This window comes from Sprattus sprattus (assembly GCF_963457725.1).
Source record: "Sprattus sprattus genome assembly, chromosome: 15".
In the NCBI taxonomy this organism is placed as follows: Eukaryota; Metazoa; Chordata; class Actinopteri; order Clupeiformes; family Clupeidae; genus Sprattus; species Sprattus sprattus.
The window spans coordinates 13882427-13905135 of record NC_137913.1 but is presented as its reverse complement, the minus strand read 5'-3'; the positions used below and the strand labels follow the sequence as shown (position 1 = coordinate 13905135).

General features: G+C 41.8%; 1 protein-coding gene across 1 annotated transcript; it reads left to right on the top strand.

Moving 5' to 3' along the window:
• Window positions 1-2880: 2880 nt before the first annotated feature.
• Window positions 2881-9449, top strand: ido1 (indoleamine 2,3-dioxygenase 1; the record flags this gene model as incomplete). The annotated part of the gene is given in 12 exon segments (XM_080852260.1): window positions 2881-2969; window positions 4209-4233; window positions 4235-4354; window positions 4687-4806; window positions 5835-5953; window positions 6175-6189; window positions 6643-6742; window positions 6834-6951; window positions 7263-7314; window positions 8010-8158; window positions 8599-8825; window positions 9174-9449. Coding segments are annotated over 12 exon segments (1410 nt in total).
• Between the last annotated feature and the right edge of the window lie 13260 nt (window positions 9450-22709).

The following is a 22709-nucleotide window of genomic DNA, read 5'->3' as shown; positions in this document are numbered from 1 at the left end:
GGGGTTGTTTATTTCTGCAGCCAGATGTTTGGTTTCAAATTCTGTCTCCTGCAGTGATCTTTTGCAGGGCAGGAAGGATTATGTCCTCCTTTTGCAATGATGACAAATGAGGAATTAGATAACACTGTACGACATGTGCAGGTTTATATAGATATCTTAGCGTTGGGATGTATATCACAAAAGTGTTGCTAAACTCAGTTCAGTTCAGTTTCAGTTTATTTGATGAAAAGGACAGTGTACATTAATAAACATTAAAATGTAAATGCGCCCGATTGTAGCCAAAAGGCTAGTTTCCATTGGCAGTCCCCCTGCCATAGTGAAAATGGCTAAACAAATTAAAAAGGCTGTTGAATGAGGTTGATTCTCTAATGTTCTGTGGGATATGGTTCCATTCCTGGGCTGACCTAACTGAGAAAACCGACTGTCCAAATACACTTTTTTTTAAAGGAATATCACAGTCTCCTCTTGCTGCCCCTCGAGTAGCACTGGTTGCTGCTGTTCTAAACTTGGCTAGGCTGCATAGTGGTGGGGGGGCCAGGTTAAACCGGATTTTGAACATTAAACAGCAGTTCTTAAATGTGATCAGATTGTCCCAACTTAAAATCTGTACTTATAGAGGACTAAACAGTGATGGTTTGATTTAGGTTTTTTGTCAAGTATTTTGAGAGCCTGTTTGTAAAGAGACATGACTGGTTTAAGAGTAGTGGAGTTTGCAGTAGACCAGGTGGGTAAGCAGTAGTTAATGTGAGATAAAATCAATGAGAACATATACATTTTAGCAGCCTCAGTGGATGATTTCTAAGATGCCTAAAGTTTGCCAAGGTGAATTTTATATTTGTGCATATTTTTCTTACATGTTTTTTAAAAGTAAGTTGATTATCAATCAAGATACCAAGATAGTTGTATTCCTTCACAATGTTGATTCTTTGATCAGAAATAAACACATCGGGTTCAGTGTGAGACTTGCTGGTTTTAGAAAAAAAACATAGCAAAGGTTTTGGAATTGTTAAGCTGAAGACAACATTTGTTTAACCAGTCAGACACATCAACCATGACCTTTGTTAGCCTAGTAGCGTCCTCTATACGTTGTTCTTACCCCACCCAAAGATCACAGTGTCGTCTGCGTACATCAGAACTTCACAATCTTGGCAAACAGATGGCAGATCGTTAATGTTAAGACTAAAAAGAAGTGGACCCAGGATTGAACCTTGGGGAACACCTGTAAACAGATTTTTGAAGTTGGACAATACTTTGTTTATTTTAACACACTGAGTTTGAGTTGATAAGTATGATTTGAACCAGTTGGATGCAGAAGAAGAGAAGTTAAACTGATCAAACTTAGACTGAAGTATGATGTGATTAACCGTGCCAAACGCTTTCTGGAGATCTAGAAAAACTGCTCCCACAACTCCTCCTCTATCCATAAGGGACTTGACCCTTTCAATACAATAGACCGTTGCAGTCTCAGTGGAGTGATTTGATCTAAAACCATGCTGCATAGGATGTAAAAGCTGATTAGAGTTAATATGATTAATGAATTGCTCTACGGCAAATTTTTTCAAAACTTTGGACATTATGGGAGGTATACTGGAAGATGATTTAAGTTCAGTATAGCTTTATTAGGAAGAATGTGTACAATCTTTGAAATGTCTTGTTCATAAACAAAGGCGTTGAGTGGAAAAGCAGGCCTGGAAAGGTCAGGTCACTGCAACAGTAGCTTCTAGCTGCCCAGGGCAGAAGATAATGTGGCCTATGATACATTGTAGGTCTATAGGGAGATAACATGGTCAGCTAGTCCTTGACAAACAGAGGTGCATGGGTTTCACACAATATATATGTGACATTAATGTCTTATTTCTGAGAACAACAGATAAACCATGTCATAGATCCCATGAGCACCTGTTTACCACGAGGGGCCCACGAAATGACATCAGTAAAAGATAGGCTATAAGAACTGAGACTTTCTCTGTAACAGACAGATGCTCGAGCTCTCCGGTTGTGTTCACTTGGTGAAATTGATCATGTAAACTCAACTGTATTTGCTCTTTTGTTACAACAAACTTCGTCCTGGCGTATCTTCCCAGAGATTTTTCCTTACAATACTAATAGGCCTGTAATTGGCTGCTGAGTGAGGATCACCATTTTTAAAGATAAGAACTACAACTGCAGGTTTTTCAGTGTTTCCATTTCAAATATGTCCTTTGAGTCTTTTGGTTTGAATGATTCGATTATCTTCTCTACTTGTTCTTCAGATACCTTTTCAAGGTTATATATGGGCACAGTTGGATTATGAGAAATGCCACCATACTGCTGGATCAGTCGAATGACTGAAATTAAGCTTAGCTTAGATGTATACACAAAATATTAATATTCAGCCCAAAGAGACCAAAAGTTCAGAATTCAGTCTTGGGCCTGCAATTGTAATCTGTGTAGACATTATTTGTTGAATTCAGCAAATCGCTCTTCATGGTCATCTAACAGTGTGTTCATTTTATGCCCTTAAAAAACCTCTAATGTTTGTACACAAACCTTGCTCTGTGAATGGGAAACAAACATAGTTGCTCGGACTGAGCCATAGACACCACCATATAGCAGACATTATGTTGACATTCATGAAACAACAACCCTAGAGTTATCTGGGCAATGTGTGATAACGTAGTCCTCACATGGTTTGGACCCATTGTGCAAGACCTGCGACTAAAGGTTGACTCTGATGCTGTAAGGTGAGTGCATGTTTGCTCTGTGTTGAACTGAATGCTACTGCACAGTTCTATAGAGTGTTGTGTTCAAATACTGTTTGTAGTCTTCACTGTCTCTTTGACATTACAAACCCGGTGACAGTCACCCTCTGGGGGAAGGTGGACCTGTCAGGAAGCATGGATGCAGAAAATTCAGATCTATTGCAGACTCTCCGTCTTCAGTGGTACCATGTCTCAGAGGAATATGGCTTTGTGCTGCCTGAACCCCTGGTAGGTAAAGACACTTGTGGTGCTTGTGTTCTATCAGGCATTTGGTGAAAAAATGGTGTTCAGTTTACATATAGTGTTCAGGAACTGTGATGCAATCTAAATCTATCCTGACATTTGTTCAATTTGAAGAAAAGTCTTTGTTTCAGTCAGTGTTCAATGCTATTTAAAAAAAAAAAAATCAAATTGAATTTGATATAAAATACTGCAGTTGTGTGATTCACTGCAAGATACAATGACTTTTCAAGTTACCTGAATAGCCATTAGTGTTATCTAGTTTCTTTTTTTCCCTTCTGTGCTATTTCGGTTTTTATACATTCTGAGAATGACCTTTATCTATTGCTGCAACAAAATAATGACCTTTTGCAGTTAATATAAAACTTTGTGCTATTTTTTTTTCGGGGGGGGGGGGGGGGGGGTGTTGTAAGAAATCAATTGGAATTCATTTACTTGGATCTGAGTTTGATTGTTTTTGCAACTTTAACCTATTTGCATACAGTAGCTAAGACTACTGAGTTGCATTCTGAGAAATTCTCACCAGTTGTTTGTTGATTTGGCCTTTGAGCTGTTTCTAGATAATGCAATTGTTAAGTTTTAAAAGTATCCCTCTCTGAAAAGGTTACATAGTTTCCAAGGTCTTATGCTTGTGGTGATTTTATAGGAAAATTCAGGACTAGTGTGTGATATTGAATATGAAACATTGATCTAATTATAAATATATATCTTATCCCATATGAACATTTTAGTTCTCAAAGATGGATCTTTGGAAGCTCAGGACACCAAGATGTGACACTCATTGTTTTTTCATATATGTTTCAATGTAATCACAGATATCTTGAGATGTCTAAAGGTTATGTTGAGAGGTCTAAAAATTAAGTAAAAACTGACCATAATTTGCAACCTTGTTGCGGTCTCTCCTTTAAGTCCACAGCAGAAATTTGGTCCATATAGAAATCTGAGAAGCAGGAGATTTAATCCTATTTCTCACTTTTAGTTCAATTTATTTTCATTGTTGTCTGAGAGACACTAAGGACATCTCTTTAGGTTTTCCTTTTTTTATTGGATGAATTTATCATAAACATGTTTCACTGTGATCCAAGAAGGGATTTGAAGCTTCCTGACTTACACAAATCACTTTTTAATCAGGGAATGAAACTGTTATATTTGAATATATTTTACAAATGAATGCAGATGTTACACAACCTAATACCTTCAATTAACAGTCAGGTTTGGTATCTAAAGGGTGTTCTTCTTACAACAACTACAAAATCAAAACCTACCATTTTCCCAAGGAAGATCTGCCACCATACTATCAACCTTGGATGGAAATTGCCAAGAATGTGACAGAGCTCATCGATTCCCATTCACTGCGAGCATGTATTCAGAAGGTAAAAGTGTGGTCTCTAGGTTTTGCCTAATGTTAAACAACTGTGTAGAAAACACAGCTTCCCCAAATAATGTCAACACATTTTAAGAAATAGTCACTAGGTCACAGTCCTTGTTGCATAGATGTATGTTCAATTTAAGTCAGAGCATAACACTTTTTACTTTGTTGATATGTTAAAATGTTCCAATATCTGTTCAGTATTTTAGGCAGCATGTGTTCTATAAATGTGTGGGCCATCAAGTGCACTGCAGTCATGTGACGAATGTCGAGCCAGGATATGATAACATACTGTTTGTTTGCTTATTCTCGTCTCATGTCATTCTCATCTTCCAGATGCCCCTGTTGGAGGCTCATCTGCTGCAGGGCCATCGAGAGCTGCGCTTGGCTCACCTGACTCTCAGCGTCATGACGATGGGTTACGTGTGGCAGGAGGGAGAGAACGATACAGTAAAGGTATGCAATCTCTTTTTGTGCTAAGTGGTGTTTATGCTTAGCTTGAAGAGAAAGAGAAATGTTCTTGATTCAGACAGTGAGAGGTTTGTGGGAAGTACCCAACCAATGGCAAATGAATTTGAATGAATTTTGTGCTAATCATAACTGAAATGTCTCCTCTCTAGTTACAGCCAGCTCGTGTGGCCGCAACATAAACATTGTAGGCAGACGAACAAAGTTATCTTACAAAATTAAGCGTATTTATTTTAGTCCATACAAGGTATAACACAAACAACGTGTCTTGGGTGTCTTTGACGCCTTTATGCTAAGAGTCAGCATGAGAGAGAGTCAGCTTGAGAGAGAGTCAGCTCGAGAGAGAGCGACAGGTGTCCACTGATCCTTTTTGTCCCCCCACACCTCCCCTGGTGTGGGTTACAGTCAATCAACCTGGGCTCATCCTCCCCACTGTTGCCGGCAGGCCATGCATGGCCACTACACCGCCTGCAGGGGCGCATGGGGTCGCAACATCTCTCCATATGAACATTACTTTTTCACAGAATGACATATTTTGTAAACGTCTGTATATATTGTGAGAGATTGTGGGCTCAGTGAGCTTGAACCAATGACTGTAAAAGCATAGACAGTGTACGCTCACATAAAAAGTGAAGCCACCAGAAGGAACTAAAAAATGGTGGAGATTTAACCCAAACATGGAGGGCCTGACCTGTTTACTATGCTTGCTCTGGGGGCAAAAATCAATTACTGCACAATTCTGCAAATGTATAGCCGACCAATTATGGCTTCATTCCTTCATAACGTAAGTGCATGCCACCATGCTGTCCATGCTTTTTACAGTCTTTGAACAAACTGAGCGAAATCTGGGAATGCAATATACTTTTTTAATTCCTCTATCCATTGTCAGTAAATGTAATGTACATCTTACATGAAGTGTTCTTGTCTGTACTGTCTGTCTGTCTGTCTGTCTGTCTGTCTGTCTGTCTGTCTGTCTGTCTGTCTGTCTGTCTGTCTGTCTGTCTGTGTCTGAGTAGGTGCTGCCACGCACCCTGGCTGTGCCATACTGGGCCGTGTCACAGAAACTGGGGTTGCCCCCCATTCTGACTCATGCTGACGCGGTACTTGCCAACTGGAAAAAGAAGGATCCACAGGGGTAAGTGAAGTTTGTCCAGCCCTCCGCAAACATCCAGCAAGTCACTGCCAGGCACCATCCTGAATGTTTTCACTACTACGTGGAGTTGCACTGAATGTTTTACACATGACTTACTGTTAGGAAATAAGCACGGGTAGAAATGTGCGAAAGAAAAATGGCACAAAGAGTTTACTCAAGGCTTTCCTCTCTCTTTCATGTCGCTGATGGATGACTTACACCAGTGTGTTCAGTATGGAGTAAGTGCTCTTTTCAAAGTCTTCCTTTGGGTAGTTCTCATCAGTGTTGTGTAACACCTTAAACTCACCAGCAGAGGAGGACATTCACAAAGGAGGATATAGAATTACCCTTTTTCAGTTGTCTTCATATGGTTCTTGACATTGACTGTATAGACTTTATATACAGTCTATATGCAGACTATAAACTGACTCCATATACATTCATTGATCCTTATGTATGAATATTTTTTAAACATGTATAGGTGTGAAACATGCATAGGTGTATTAGATTCTAAGCTCAAACACATTTCCACTTCATATTTGGCCATTTGCCTCTTCAGTGATACAAAACCAAAACATTGTTGATTCTCCCATACAGAGGAAAACACGTAGCCAAATTAGAGGAGATCATTTAGAAACATTCTACTCTCATAAAGCTCTCTTGCCTTTAAAGATGACAATAACATTTCGTAGGAACCTGGAGCTGCTTTTCACTCTCCCTGGTGGGAACAGCGTGCATGGGTTCTTCATGGTCACATTGCTTGTGGAGCTTGCTGCAGTACCCGGAATCAGGGTGAGGACAGTTCTAAGAAACTTTCACACCACATCACTAACACAGTTGTGTACAGTCCCCTAACCTCAGTGTGGTTGTCATGGTATTACAGGCCATTCCTGAGGTTATCAATGGAGTCAATCAAGGTGATGTTACCATGGTAACCAGGGCTCTGGAGTCCATCAGTATAGCCATAGACTGCATGAGGGAGGCTCTCAAATTAATGCATGGTAGGTAAATAAATACAGGTAATACATTGTTTTTCATTATAAGAATATTAATGCATTTAAAAAAGACAAAATTCAGTTATTCAAGTGGGGAACTACCAGGGGAGTATTAGTAAAAAAAAATTATCTCTCTTTAGTGTAATTCATTACCGTCACTAGTGAATGTAGCATTTAACAGTCATGACCCATTTGTGAATGGGAATCATACTCTCATATATCATGTTTGATTAAAGTAGCCACCTGTGTTTTACAATAGAGGTAGCTACAATAACATGTTTGGATAAGTAAATGTGGCGGATGTGTCTGTGTTACAGTTTACGTGGAGCCAGCTGTTTTCTATGGCATCATGAGGATATACCTCTCAGGGTAAGTTATGACAACATGCCTGTCTTTACCATTGAGGATGCAGAGGTCATATCCTTGGTATTTTCTTGAGGTCATATCCTTGGTATGCTCAAGGTAGATTTTAAACGTGGTATTTTTAGATACACATGCACGCAACCTTCAATATGGAGTGCATTCCTAGATACAATCTGACACTCAAAACGAGAGTGGTATGTTAGTTCAAATTCTGTGTGTGTCCCATGAGTTGGTATTGTTTGAAAACAGGCTATATTGGGTCATGTTTATGATAAAAGTCATCCATTCAGCATTGCATTCTCTTAAATTCTCTATCTCTCTGTCTCTCTCTCTCACTCTTTCTCACACACTCCTATTTTCAGAGTTTATTATGTAAATAAAGTAATTGGTAATACATTTTTTTTGTCAAATGCCCATGTTGTGGCTTTATCTATCGCAAATCACTTCAGTATTTGTACAATGAGAAATTAGCAGGCTTTTGTCAGTACAGACATAGCAATTTTGCCTATAAATGCCATTATGCCAATCATATAATTTGCAATGCTGCCCCCTAGAATCTGTAAAACTATGTTAGAATGCATTTTAGTATATACGTATCTAGTATTAGTCTCTATGTTGCAACAAAAAGTACAAAAGCATTCTTATTTGTGGTTATGTGTGTGAGTGCTGCATCTGTGATGTGTGTTGTCTGTGCCCTGGAGATGGAAAGACAACGCGTCGATGGCGGATGGTCTGGTGTATGAGGACGTGCAGGTGGAGCCGATGGAGTACTCTGGAGGTAGCGCTGCTCAGAGCAGTCTGCTACACTGCTTTGACGAGCTGCTTGGGGTCAAACACGAGGCCAGCAGTGGTATGAAAGATCAAACACACACACACACACACACACACACACACACACACACACACACACACACTCAGATCTATCATAAAAGCAGACATATACAGTCATAAACAGATACTCACACACTTTTTAACACACAATTCAGAATTCCAACCTCATGATCGCACTTGGAGACACCTCATGTTCTCCACAAAAACAGAATCAATCTGCTCTCATGTGAAGAAGACACGGGAAAAGTACCAGTTGGGTTATATGCTAACCTATGCTTCTCCAAGAATCAGCATCAGTAGTGTCTACCTCTCTTCTGTCTCAGTGAGTGGGTGCAGGCATTTACATAGATGTATGTGTGTATGTTGTGTGGGTGTGTGTGTTGGTGTGTGTGTGTGTGTGTTTATGTGTTTGTACACAGTATATGCATACCTTACTGTATCTGTTTGTATTCCGTGCAGGTGCCTTTCTGACACGCATGAGGTCACACTACATGCCCCCGGCTCACGCGCAGTTCATCGAGGACATCTCCCTGTCTCGCCCCTCCCTGCGGGACTTTGTGCTGGACCGGGCCAGTGAGCCTCTGACCTCTGCCTACGAGCACTGTGTGGCCAAGCTTGTGGCGCTGCGGAACTACCACATCAACGTGGTTTCACGGTTCATCACCGTGCCAGCTGCCCGTGCCAAGGTGCCGTATCTTCTTATTGCATCTGAGTGATGGTCTTTCATTTTTTTTCCGCTCCTAATGTTTGTGGTTTCTGGTTAAATTCAGCAGGTCTTTATTAATTAGGATGAGGAGTGGTTACACGACCATTATAGTGTGAGGTCTAATAAAAGACAGAGACAGTGGTACAAACAATTAAGAATGGATAGCTGCTGAATGCAAGTGCTTTAAAATAATATTTTGAACTGATGTTTTTTTACATATAGTTTCATAATGGTGCTTTTATACTATGGTTTTCTTGGTGAATTGAATTGTACAATATGTATATCTCCGAGGCTACGAGTGAACGTAAACATTTTACTTGTGCATCAGGAACTGCGTTTGCGGGGCGAGGGCGACGCCTCGGGGGAGGAGCGCAGCACCATCGCTCAGGCGCCCACTGCCCTGGAGGAGCGGGGCACAGGCGGCTCGGGCATCATGAGCTTCCTGAAGACCGTGCGGGACCGAACACGGGGCGTCTCCGTCTCGCCCAGCACTCACCCCCTTGGAGCAGAGGTGGCACAGAGCAACGCCACAGCGGGACCCGCACAGAAGGCTACAACAGAGGCCTCACTTCTCAGCAAGCTCACCTCCAAACTGTTTCTGTGACCTGGAACCCGTGGTCTCTGATCAGGCATGACATATTAGCCTGATGCTAATAACTACCTGCCATACTGCTGCATTTGGTGCCTCACCTTAGCTTTTATTATTACTTGCACTAATAGCTACACTGTTAGACAATATTTATAGATATATTTTGAAAAGCTATACAATGATTTGCTACAATAGTAGAGATGTATTGTTAATAGGTTATTCCTGAATACTTATTTGCAGAGATCAATATGTATTTTAGCTAAATGAGATGTAGATGTTATACTGCAAATATGAATAGTTACACTACTGGAATTACATTACATGAAATAGGTGCGTTACCCTCCAGAGATATTGCTCTATTACCCGAACCTGTTTCTTTACACAAAGGTGTCAGATGAGTCTTTTATTCACACCTAACACTAAAATTAAAGTTATCAGTTAACTTAAAGAGCAGAAACCTTGATTCAAAATACACCAAGAAGACTATTTCTTCTTTTAACATTGTATACCATTAATTGTGTAAATATCTTCAGCAGTTCATCCAGTGGATGAAATCTTGCATCAAAATAGTCTTAAAATAAACTGATTGAAATCCATCCATATGCTTTTTTTGTGAACACAGAAATACATTGCAAAGGTAGCTGGTTGTGAATTTGATTGATATACTGAATCTGATGACTAAAATATCAGCTGTAAGCTGTTTCCAGGTCAAGGTAAAACCACTGCTAAATGAAGATGTGATCGTATTTTGGAAGGCATGTGTGACAGAAACGTCTGTTCACTTCCTCGGCTCTCCAGTAGGGGGCGCTAAAGCACATAGCATCGCAAAACTGATCCATCAGCACAGTAATACCTGACTCATCAAGTGGTTCAAGCTACTTTTCATCCCCTCATAACAGATGGTCTGTTTAAAGCAGGACCACAGCGGTAGGGGCAGCCAGTGCTGCTTTTGGAAGTGTCAAGAGTATACTTCTGTCCCACTGGTATTACAGGAGAGATAAAAATCACTGATTATTTCCACACAGCCATGGGGCTCAGAGCTGATTTAGTGTCAGCTCATGTGGTTTTGGTGCCTGTGAATACCCTTGTTCCTCATCTGTTGTGCATCATGAAAATAAGTCAACAAAGAAGAACTTGGCAAAAAAAAAATTGCTGGTATGATTCTCACTCTCTCGGAGGTGGATATCACTCCATGTGTTGACTTCATGTCACTCATCTGCCTAAATTCATATGATACACCAAGGCCTCTCACCAAAGCCCTAATTTTAGCCCATTTTAATAATGGGTAGGAAGTTTTGAATACTGGATTAATGACACAAATGGATGAATACAGAGAGGAAATATGCGATGGTTTCCCTCTTGCCAAGTGTGAGAAACTCAACTGATAGAGCTGACTGTCACATGCAAGTACTCAACAGCCTAGCCTGAGTCTTATAAGATAACAGGATGCACTTTAACCATCATACCGATACATTACCACAATCAACAACAACAATAAAGATGGCTTTGTGAGCATTTCACTGGGGTTATCAAGTAGGTACCTTCCTTTGTCAGTGTTTGGTTGTTTAGGCCCATGACACCCCCAGAAGACGGAACAGTGGTATCTGGCGCCCCAGATTCACCCCCCTCCATACTCACGAGGGGGCAACAACAGATACACCTCAAAAAATGTCACATGCATATCTCAGTGTCAGTACAACACACTACCAAATTATATGAATATTAAGCTTTACACATATTCATTTTCATACCAAATAGTGTGTGAGTGTGCATACGTTATTAATCACGTGTTCAGAGTTTGAGCGCAATGCCATGGTGATGACTTATGTGGAAAGCTGAGTTGTTTGTGATTTGTAAGGAAGCTTCTTTACTGCCTTTCTGAAGGAGTTCTGCAGAATCGTTTCAAACTCCTTAACTCTGAATTAAACATACAATGACCAATGTATCCACTACAAAGTACAACAAAAGGATCATCTGGTATAAGTACCCAGTTTCCTATGAGGTACCACCCAGCCAATAGAGAAAGTAATGTCCAAGTCGTCAAGTGTCCAGTGTCCAATTGCAGAGGCTTATTTTCACTAATGGGGTTAGCACTAAAGGGCTACATTTCAACAGGGTACACTATTGGTGACAAGGCATGAAAGTGAAGAGTTCTACATTTGTGAAAAGAGACTACTTCTCATTGCTGATAACGCACCACCTACAGTGAGTTATCTAAATGGGAAGGCAAAGAGGTGTAGTTCAGTCTTTCACTCATGCTCTCTCTCTCACAGACACACACACACACACACACACACACACACACACACACACACACACACACACACACACACACACACACACACACACACACACACACACACACACACACGCTCACACACAGAAGTGAGTAGTGTGCAGAGATTCATCGTTTATCAGAGATTCCCCCTCACTTCCATCTCCACATGCAGTGCGGCTCCTGCCCACGCTCCTCCCACCCTTCGTGCTCGCTCTTCCTGGACTGATGCTGTATGGAAAAGATACAGAGAGATACAGAGAAGCAGAGATGGATGGTGCAGTGATACTCTGCCATAAGCTAGTCTTCACCTTCCTCTGGTCATTTCAGATGCCTTTTCATTACAATAAAGGCCTGGGGCCTCAGATAAGCCAGTGTGTGTGTGTGTGTGTGTGTGTGTGTGGGGGGGGGGGGTTGTTTATGTGCATATGTGTGTGTTTCCATATGTCCCATATGTATATGTATTCCTTTGTGTGTGTGTATGTATATTTGTGTGCGTGTGTGTGTATTTGTGAGTGTGAGTGCAACTATGCTTGTGTGTGTGTGTGTCTGAGAAAAGCATTTCTTGGGGGGAAAGGGTGATGTGTATGTATGTGAGCAGCTGTACCATACTGTGTGTGAGTGTGTATTATTTCTGATAAGGGTGCTCACTGCTAATCTGCAATGAAAATTCAATTCCACAACCTCAACCAATCTTGTTCCCTTCTCTTTCGATCTCCTCTCCCTCCCTCTCTCCCTCCCTCCCTCTCTCCCTTATTTGCCCTGCTCTGCCTGCCTGCATTCAGTGTCAGGATCTTCATGCAAAAACCAGGATACGCAAAGAAGGGAACATCCCAACAGGTGATATCATTCTTCCACATTTCAGTTACCCCAAGGCAATAACTGGATAAGGCATGGTTCAAATGAATCTCTGTAAGCTATCACACGTACTGATTTTTTCAGGCCTGGATCATCATTGCTGTGTGTGCCAGAAAGAAAATGACAATTAAAGAATTAGCTCTTACTGATGGTGTTATTAGAGTAACATATGATGGTTGTGCTTGTGTGTTAGGCAGATGACTCCAATAATATCCATGTGAAAAAACAGAGATCTGGAACAGCTTTTCGGGTTGAAGCAGACATGCAGGGCTGAGCTCAAACACATGCATGCGTGCATGCAGACACGCATAAACACATCAACAGACAAGGAACACACACACACACACACACACACAAAATTATGAACACATTGTCATATATCATAAAAGCACACATGTACAGACATAAACACAGTTATGTAAATAGACACTCACATAGTTTTACTTTATTTCTCAAATATTTAATGTTACATAAAATGCATTGCATTCACATAAAACGGATAAGATGCATTGCATTCTTGTCTTTCCCATAAACCCAATATTTGATCACACATGCTTGGCCATGTCCAGGACTGTACATCTCATGATAGAGACTTTTAAGATTAAACATTTTAACACACAGGGGCATATTTTGGCCCGGCCCGGCCCTGACCGGCCCGGCCCGGACAGGACAGACAGACAGACAGACAGACAGACAGACAGACAGACAGACAGACAGACAGACAGACAGACAGACAGACAGACAGACAGGCACACACACACACAGACAGACAGACAGACAGACAGACAGACAGAGACACACACACACACACACACACACACACACACAGACACACACACACATTTATATTATGAACACACATATTACAAACAAACATACATTATGAGTGCACCACATACCCACAAACATCATGGACATACTGACTAATCTAAACATCACACATTACACAAACACAAGAACTTATCTCTCACATGAACCAAATAATAAAAATAATCATATACACTGACTCATATACGTCCGCATATCTCTGTCTAACACACACACACACACACACACACACACACACACACACACACACACACATCTTGTGTATCTAGGCACACACTCACACATATCTCCCTCATAAACTCTCACACACACCTGTACTTACGCTGATGGAGGAAGTGATTTTACCGCATGTGGGAGCGAAACAGTTGAAGGAGTGGCTCTAAGGACAAACACAGCCCTCTCATGTCCTACGTACTGTATCTAATTAGAATTCTCCTTTGTGGCCAAAGCAAATAGGGTTTTTCCTTATGGCCCCAGAAGTCATCGCTCCCTAACAACCTGCATGTAAACAGCTGCCATCGCTAAGGATGTGCTCAACCTCATTGTGTGGCAGGAGGCTGCTAGGCCTGTCAGTGAAATCAGGAGAGAAGCAGACAAAAAGTGTGTGTGTTTTGTGCGCATGGTAAGACTTTACCCCAAATGTAAAGGTTGGAATGCATCCGTTCCATCATACTGTAGATATACAGTGATATATGTCATGTTTGTGGAATTCCTTGTGGAATTTTAATGTCAGTGGAATTCCTTGTGGAATTTGAATGTCAGTGGAGTTCCTTGTGGAATTTCAATGTCAGTGGTCCGTATGTAAACTGATGAGATATTGGCAATACCTTTGCTATGATCCGCAGAGTGTAAGATACTGATATGAACCCAAGGTATCTGAACTTGACCTGAACACTAACCGGTACGCAAACACAATAATTATTGGTGCTCTTTGACTGCTCTCTGATCTTAGGGTGGTAACTGAAGGAGATTAGCTTTGTATTAGCCACAAACTGACCAGCGATGGGCTGTGAGTGAGTTTTCTAGGTCATGGAAATGGAGGAGTGTGTGACATCAGGGGCAAATCATGTCATAGCAGGAGCCCTGGAAACACCAGGGACCTTTATTGTGAAAGGTTAATGGGACAAAGTGAAATGTGATGAAGGCAGTTATACACTGTCAGAGGTGTAGCAATGAATTAATTCATACATCCAACTGGAATTGTTGCCTTCTCCAACACACACACGCAGACGCGCACACACACACACACACACACACACACACACACACACACACACACACACACGCCTGACATCACAGATGAGTCAGAGGAAAGAAAAGGGGAATGACTGGATGGCATGGGGTCACAGAGGAGGCACACCCACAGAGACACACACACACACATAAAACACACACACACACACACACACACCCACAGAGACAAGCACACACACCCCACAGAGTCACACACACGCAAACAAACACACACACATAAACACACTGCTGGGTACCTGTCAAAATAGCACCATTGCTCTTGGTCATACAATTTTAAATAAGTGTGGCAGCCTACACTGTCAACCTCACACAGCTTAACGGGATGATTATTTTTTTTTAAGTTGGAAATGAGAAAAAACATGCACTATGTCCTAGCCAAGATGTATTACTATATCAGATGTGAATAAGAAATAAGAAACACTTTTCCAGACTACCAAGGGTGATTAATAATCAATGCATGAGTCATGGGGATGACGGCATGATGGAGAGGGACTGAACCCCAAGGATTGTTTTACTTTACTGAATGGTCTGTTGAACTTTCAGGAAACGTGGTTCATCTTTTATTGCAGGTTTTACGAATAGGAACAGACTGGAGTGATGCTCCTCTTCAGCTCTGCCCTTTCTCACTCACAGCAAGCAGGGTCACAGGTGCCATCCAGTGCAGTGTGAATACAACAACATCTGAATGATAGTCAACACACTTGCATGGAAACATTTATAAGACTTCCAGAGGAGAACTTCCCTCCATTTAAAGGCAAATTCTGTGAGACACTGAGTTCATTTCAATGAACAAAAAAAATTGTCTCAGAATTTAGGTCCCTGAATCCTTTCCGCTGTCCTCTCACGTTGCTCTCTCTCTCTCTCCCTCTCTCCCTCTCTCCCTCCCTCTCTCTCTCTCTCGCTCTCTCTCCCTCTCTCCCTCTCTCCCTCTCTCTCTCCCTCTCTCTCTCTCTCTCTCTCTCTCTCTCTCTCGCTCTCTCGCTCTCTCGCTCTCTCGCTCTCTCGCTCTCTCTCCCTCTCTCCCTCTCTCCCTCTCTCTCTCTCTCTCTCTCTCTCTCTCTCTCTCTCTCTCTCTCTCTCCCTCCCTCCCTCCCTCCCTTCACTCTCTTTCCTGCTCAGTGGGTGCACTTCCTACTCCACCTCCTCTGGTAAAGGTTGGCAGTAATGTCACCTATCCTGCTGGCGGCCCCACCAACCTGCTTATCAGACGCTTGCCATCCGGGTTTTTAAACAAGTGGGTAGGAAGTTCCAAATGGACTCTCTCTCACACACACACACACACACACACACACACACACACACACACACACACACTAACACGCAAACACAGATATGCACACATGTATGTGTGCCTGCAACCACGTACACAGACTCCAAAGCCACACACACACACACACACACATACTGATTCATATGCGGCAGGAAGCACTGCTGAGCTAAAGGGCAGATTACACAGAGGTAATCGAAGATAAAATCCCAACAGGCCGTCTTGTCATAGGGCTGGGAATTTGCAAACCCTCACTGCTCAGAGATTCCCATCACAGTACAGCAGAGTCCCCTTATGCCTCCCCTTCAACCCACACTTCTGTCGCTGGTGATGGTAGCTGTGGACTTCTGTTTGACTGACAGTTGTTTAAAACATTTGCAGTTCCCCATGACACCAGGCACGTTTACGGTATCTATGATGCTGTGCAATACAGCCATTCATGCCCATAAAGTCGGACAAGCAGATGTGACTTGCGGCGCAGCTCATCAACTGATCCCGGGAGTTTCCGCCAAGCACTCAACGTGACGACACTGGGCAAAGACGGCGAGGTATTCATTTCTGACACATCATCATGACGCACCGAAGTGGAGAAATAGATCAGCAGAAACTAATTTCCTCTCTCTGGTGCATTTCACCAGCCCTCGGGGAAGGGGATGGACGTAATGTTCACTGTTTGCAGGCACAATGTGAGGGCCTATATGTTTAAGAAAGCAACGAGTGATTAAAGCAGGAAACACTCAGTGACTAAAGACCCACTATCAAAGCAGGGGAAATACCCAACACACCGCCTTGCATGTGTTACAGGTGATGCATGCTTAGTCTAACGGACTGGTAGGGGTAGGGACTGTTCTGGTCTAGAGGTTATGTATACCCCAGTGGACATGCTTTGTAGCTGGACATTCTGTCCAGTACGGCAGGCCCTTTTTTCTCCTTGTGTAAGTCTCATAATCCATATTGATAGCAGGCTTATGTAAGGACGTGCGTTGTGTCTTTGGGAAACAGCCCCCTCAGAGGTGGTATGAAATTCCTGCTGGGTTCCGCCGACACTGAACCTCCCTGGGAAAACATTCCCCTTCCTCTCCCGGGAAGCCCACGCTTGTTCACAGCACCCCTGAGCAGGATGAAGGTGGGCTGTCTCGTTACCATGGCGCAAAGAGAGAAGGGGGAAGCTGGTCTGCATGTTGGAGCGAAGGGAAATAAATGTTGTATTCCCATCAGGTGTAGAGTAAGGCCATGAAACTCACAGAACACCAAGCCCCATATACAGTGTATAAAAAAATAGACAAAATTACATTGCTCTGCCCTGGAAAAAAGGGACAACACATATCTTTTTTTCACCGCCACCGCCACGCCCCCTGCCCCTGGACGCACATTTTGCTTATAACACTTGAAACTCTCACTACACAGTTACCTCAGGACTCCGGAGCTGCATATAAGTATATTTATTAGACAAACAACAATTGCAATTGGGCTCACTCCCAGCACAGCTGAAAGTGAAGCAATGATAAACACATTGCACAAGGTTTATATAGACAGAAGTTTAGCGTTCAGCAGGGAAAACCACGTGGTGGATTTCTGACGTCCGAGGCACGGATGGTTTTGCAAGGTCGGAAGAAGCTAATCACCTCTGGTCTAAACATGCTCTTGTAGAAATGCAGATTCAGTGGCACCTAATATTCTAAGTTACACACATGCAGAAACACAGAAAAGCCATGTTCCTGCTTACATAAGTACCTGATTTATACAAGGTATATATTAATACAAGGCACTTGATTCATATATTCTTAAGTCATTAACAGTGCTGGGAAATGATCTCCATCAGTGTATAAAATAGATATATAGATCCAGGAATTTCTAAATAATATCCTTGACATAGTCTATTTAAAATATCAGTCGCTAAATAGATGAAGCTCGTGGGACTAGACGGCTCTCAAGGTGGAAATTGACTTGGTCAATTAAAGACGTATGTTATGTATATGTTGAAAATTCTAAGGGTTGGTGAAAATGAATAAAGACGTGTAAATAAATAAAGACAAAAATATTCTTAAAGCCAGTGGCTAAACTGTGAGCCGTTAATGTATAACTCCCCAGTGGACTGTTTGAAAACCGATGAGCAAAAGGCTTGTATATCGCCAGCTCTGACCCCAGTGGGCCGACAATGGTCCACTGGCCTTTTTCTATCTGGGGCGTAGGTTATTATCCTGTGTAAAACTGCATATCAAGGTGTCACAGGTATCAGGTAAGTAGTAGTACAGCTATTTCTATGTACAAATGTCCTTCTATGATACAGCTGTACTAATTTAACAGATTATGATGGCACCATCCTGATCAGATAATCATTGACCTTATAAATCATGTGTGCAAGATTTTATTTCCACAAGGCAAATATAAATGTCAAGGACAGTTGGACATACAAAGGGCTGGCATCTTTGTGGTTTGTGCTTAGGCCAGTGCAAACAGTCAAGTTAAACATTCCCAAAGTTGTAACGTATTGTGGGTCAAACCCTTTCGTCTTAGTTGCTTGCTTCAATGTGTGCAGTCTCTGACACAGAATTTTCCCTTGGGTCAAGAAAAACATTTGTTTACCAAGATCCCCATATTTGTTCTTCCAAAATGTATTCACAGCACACACCGTTAAGACAAGGGCTCTCTAAAACCGAATAGTTTTCCATTCAATATGACAATAGAAAAGCGATACATAAATGTAGATCACTGGCCACACAAGGTTTCAGAGATTACAAAGATTAATAATATGTGAATATTATAATAGCAATAAAGTTTTGTTGACAAGTAAATAACCGACCGTACACCAAAATGTTCACTTAGACCATATTTCTTATGCAAAATAGTTCCATACAATCTCCGATTTTTATATTTTTTAAGATTTCAACTGGCTTATGGGGCCCTGTTGATATTAGATGGCACTGTAAATTGTGTACATTCATCTGCAGTTTTTAATTGAGCCTAGCAGATGTTACGAGGAGCCATTTGAGTGAAATGTGTTTTCATGCAATGAGAAAAACTGGAGGATTTTTTTTTATTTATCTGAAAATAGCCATGGGCCCACATCCAACACTGATTTACGACGAAGTCATATCTTTTTAAAAGCCCTCGATCAAGTGCACATTTGAATTATAAAGCCCAGGGAAAGAAGCCCAAACCATGATGAGAGAGAATTTCCCACAGCATAGACCACTTTATTGTAAATAACTTAATGAACGCCCAGAAAACATCGGATCAAAAAGAGGAGGGCAGAACATGTGGAGTTGTTGATGTGAGAAAATGTTAAAACTGTTCAATATTGACTATCCCTTTAGATGCTCCGGCGCTGTTAGTATGATGGATGTTATTTCTTTTTGAGGGAAAACAAACCCTGCTTGTTGGTGAATCAAGCTCATCGAAAGTCATGATATCACAGTGGTTATAAAGTAATGGAGCACAGCCTGACACAGCCCCCCCACACACTCACACACACACACACACACACACACACACACACACACACACAAAAGAGATTACTTTTTTAGTATGGTACCCATGTCGTTACGATGAATTCATGTGTTTAATGTGTCTAGCAATTCATTGAATCTTTGTGTCTCAAGAAAAGTTGGATTTGTTTCAGGTTTTGAAATCATAAAATAATATTTCTATTCGGTTTATGTATCTCGACTGGATATAAATATTATCAAATGATTACAGGTTTCCTGTAAATCAGATGAATGTACATTCAGATGAAGGCTAAAGAATGCAGCAAGCACCAAAGGTGTGCTCTATTGCAATGTGGATGTGGGTGTGTGCTTGGTGTTTACTACTTCAGTATGCTGCTGTTTCTGATGTTGCGGACATGTCTCTGTGCACAATGACCATTTACCATGACCCTGTACTCCTCTGGAGAAAAAGCAAGATGGGCTAGCTGGTGTTTTTAACATGTTTACATTCTGTTGCAGGTCATCTAGTTCAGCTATGGTTCTCAAAAGTGTGAAATGAAAACTCTCAGTTTATCACAAATACAGGGAGCACCATTACTAGTCATGAGTAAGCTCAACTCAAAGTCTTACTATGCATCTGCTAAGTGCTCTTGACCCTGGGCCTGTGCTTCAAAGTGTGCCTGCACATACGCAGCATGTGCACAGGTTCATGTGGACAAGACATTTTTGTGTTGTGTGAACAGTCCATGCTGGTGACGAAATTAGCAGCATGTGCACCGAGTACAGACCTGAACGTTATGCAGACTCGGCTACTTTACCCTGGCCTTAAAGCTACCACACAGATTGTAAAGACTCCTGGCCTTAAAGCTACCACACAGATTGTAAAGACTCCTGGGGCCGTATTCACAAAGAATCTTAGGGCTAAAAGTAGCTCATAAGTGGCGAATTTAGGAGAAACTCCTAAAAATAATGGGCGTGTCAGTCTTAAATGTAGGACTCCTATTTTTTTTACTAAGAGCAATTCACAAAATATTTTATCCCTAAAAGTAGCACCTAAGTCTAGGACAGCTTAAAACTCCTCATGAGGACTCCTAAGTCACTAAGACCTATTCACAAAAAGTCTTAAAATGGCTGAAGCCAGGCGCAACGTATTGGAGACAATGAACGACTCTGAATTGTTGAGAAGATATCGCTTAAACCGTGAAGGAATCAACATTTTACTAGAATTAGTGCGGGATGCAATCACGTCTCCAACTAATCGAAACAACCCAATCAGTCCGGAAGTTAAATGTTTGATAACATTAAGATTTTTGGCTACGGGGAAAATGCAACTTTGCAACGAAGACGACTACAGAATATCGCAATCATCAGTAAGCCGAATCATTCATCAAACAATCACCGCACTCTGTAGACCACACATTGTTCAACAGTTTATCCGGTTCCCTTTGGACAATCGCCTACTTCAAAGGATCAAGGTCAATTTCATGGCGATTGCAGGAATGCCCGGTGTCGTGGGTGCCATCGATGGAACACACATTCAAATAATTAGGACGTCTTTGTAATAATAAGGACGTCTTTGTAATCCGCAAAAAGGTACATTCAATTAATACACAGATAGTGTTTGATCCAAATTTCACAATCATAGATATTGTTGCGAAGTGGCCTGGATCTACTCTACGATTTGCGCATTTTAATGGACAGCGGTCTGCGCCAGGTTTTTGAGCGGCACCATGTACCTGCTGGATGCCACTTGTTGGCGACAGTGGCCATCCATGCAAGACATGGCTTTTGACACCCTTCCTCAATCCACAACCGGGAGCACAGTTGAACTACAACATGCAAGTATACGCATGAGGCCTATTTTGGTGACACAATACCTGTAGCCGCGACGGCTCTTTTAAAGTCCACTCCGCAATCTCCATCCTACATTGTGACTGGAGCGCATACCACCGCTTCTCGCAGTCATCGACAGAGCGACACACGGCAGGGAATGAAGTATTTATGTTAACACATATGTCCTCCCATGCCTCACGCTTCTTTTTTGTGGTCACCCCACAGCCAAATTTAGCTTTTATAACTCCCTTCCTCTCCAGCACACTCTGGGCCAACATGGACAGTTGGTCCTGGGACCAGTTCGACTTTCTCTTACGTCTCGCCCTCGTTTCGTCCATTATGGCAGGAGGACTTAAAGAGCCGTATGGACTGATATTTGAAGTGTTTAAGGGCTGGAAATATGCCGATTACCTAATAGTTTGCAGGGAGCTTTAATTATTACTTCCTTGATTTCATGCAATTTCCGTGTTTTTTTCGGCAATTTCTCTTTCTCTAACGTGCAAAGCGTCATTCTCGTTGGATGCACAAACTTGTCATCATGCGTGTGCATTCTGCTAAGTGCACTATCCATAACTATTTAATATGACTTCATTTGAAGCCTAGGTTATTCTCTTATTTTCTGTTGATTTAGTGGGATCGTTAGGGGGATGTTAGGACTGAGTTTTGAATGAGAGCGCCTGTCAGCAACCAATCACCGTACGCACCGCTTCTAAACTCGTGCATGAGAATGGACGTCATCCATAGCAACGGAGTTTTTATCTTAAGCTTAGGAGTTGGTATTATCCTTAGTATGAGTAGGTCTCAGAGCCCCGTTGTGAATCACTTTTAAGAAATGACTCCAACGTAAAAGGTTTTAGCGCGAGTTAGGAGCACTCCTAGTGGTAAGATAAAAGGCTTTGTGAATACGGCCCCTGGCCTTAAAGCTACCACACAGATTGTAAAGACTCCTGGCCTTAAAGCTACCACACAGATTGTAAAGACTCCTGGCCTTAAAGCTACCACACAGATTGTAAAGACTCCTGGCCTTAAAGCTACCACACAGATTGTAAAGACTCCTGGCCTTAAAGCTACCACGCAGATTGTAAAGACTTCTGGCCTTAAAGCTACCACACAGATTGTAAAGACTCCTGGCCTTAAAGCTACCACACAGATTGTAAAGACTCCTGGCCTTAAAGCTACCACACAGATTTGAAAGACTCCTTTTGACAGATGCTTTAGAATCTAAAGTTTAGACCCTTTTGCATGATCCAAACCGATTGTTGTTGTTTACGATTTTCTCTCAGTTCTCACTACACGACGACGTCTCATCTTTGCTCCTTGAATGTCGTTATGTAATGGCATGGAGTTATTGAAACCTACTACGTGTAAAAAAGACTAGAAATTGAATGTTTATTTTTAAGCCTCGAAAGTTGCACTGGGTGCCTTTAAACCTTTCTATAAGTGGCCAAAAATAATTCATTTTAAAATAATCGTAAGCTGTCCAGCAAAATCAAGACATGGTGTCTGGCCAGACCCAATGCAACGGCCTCTAA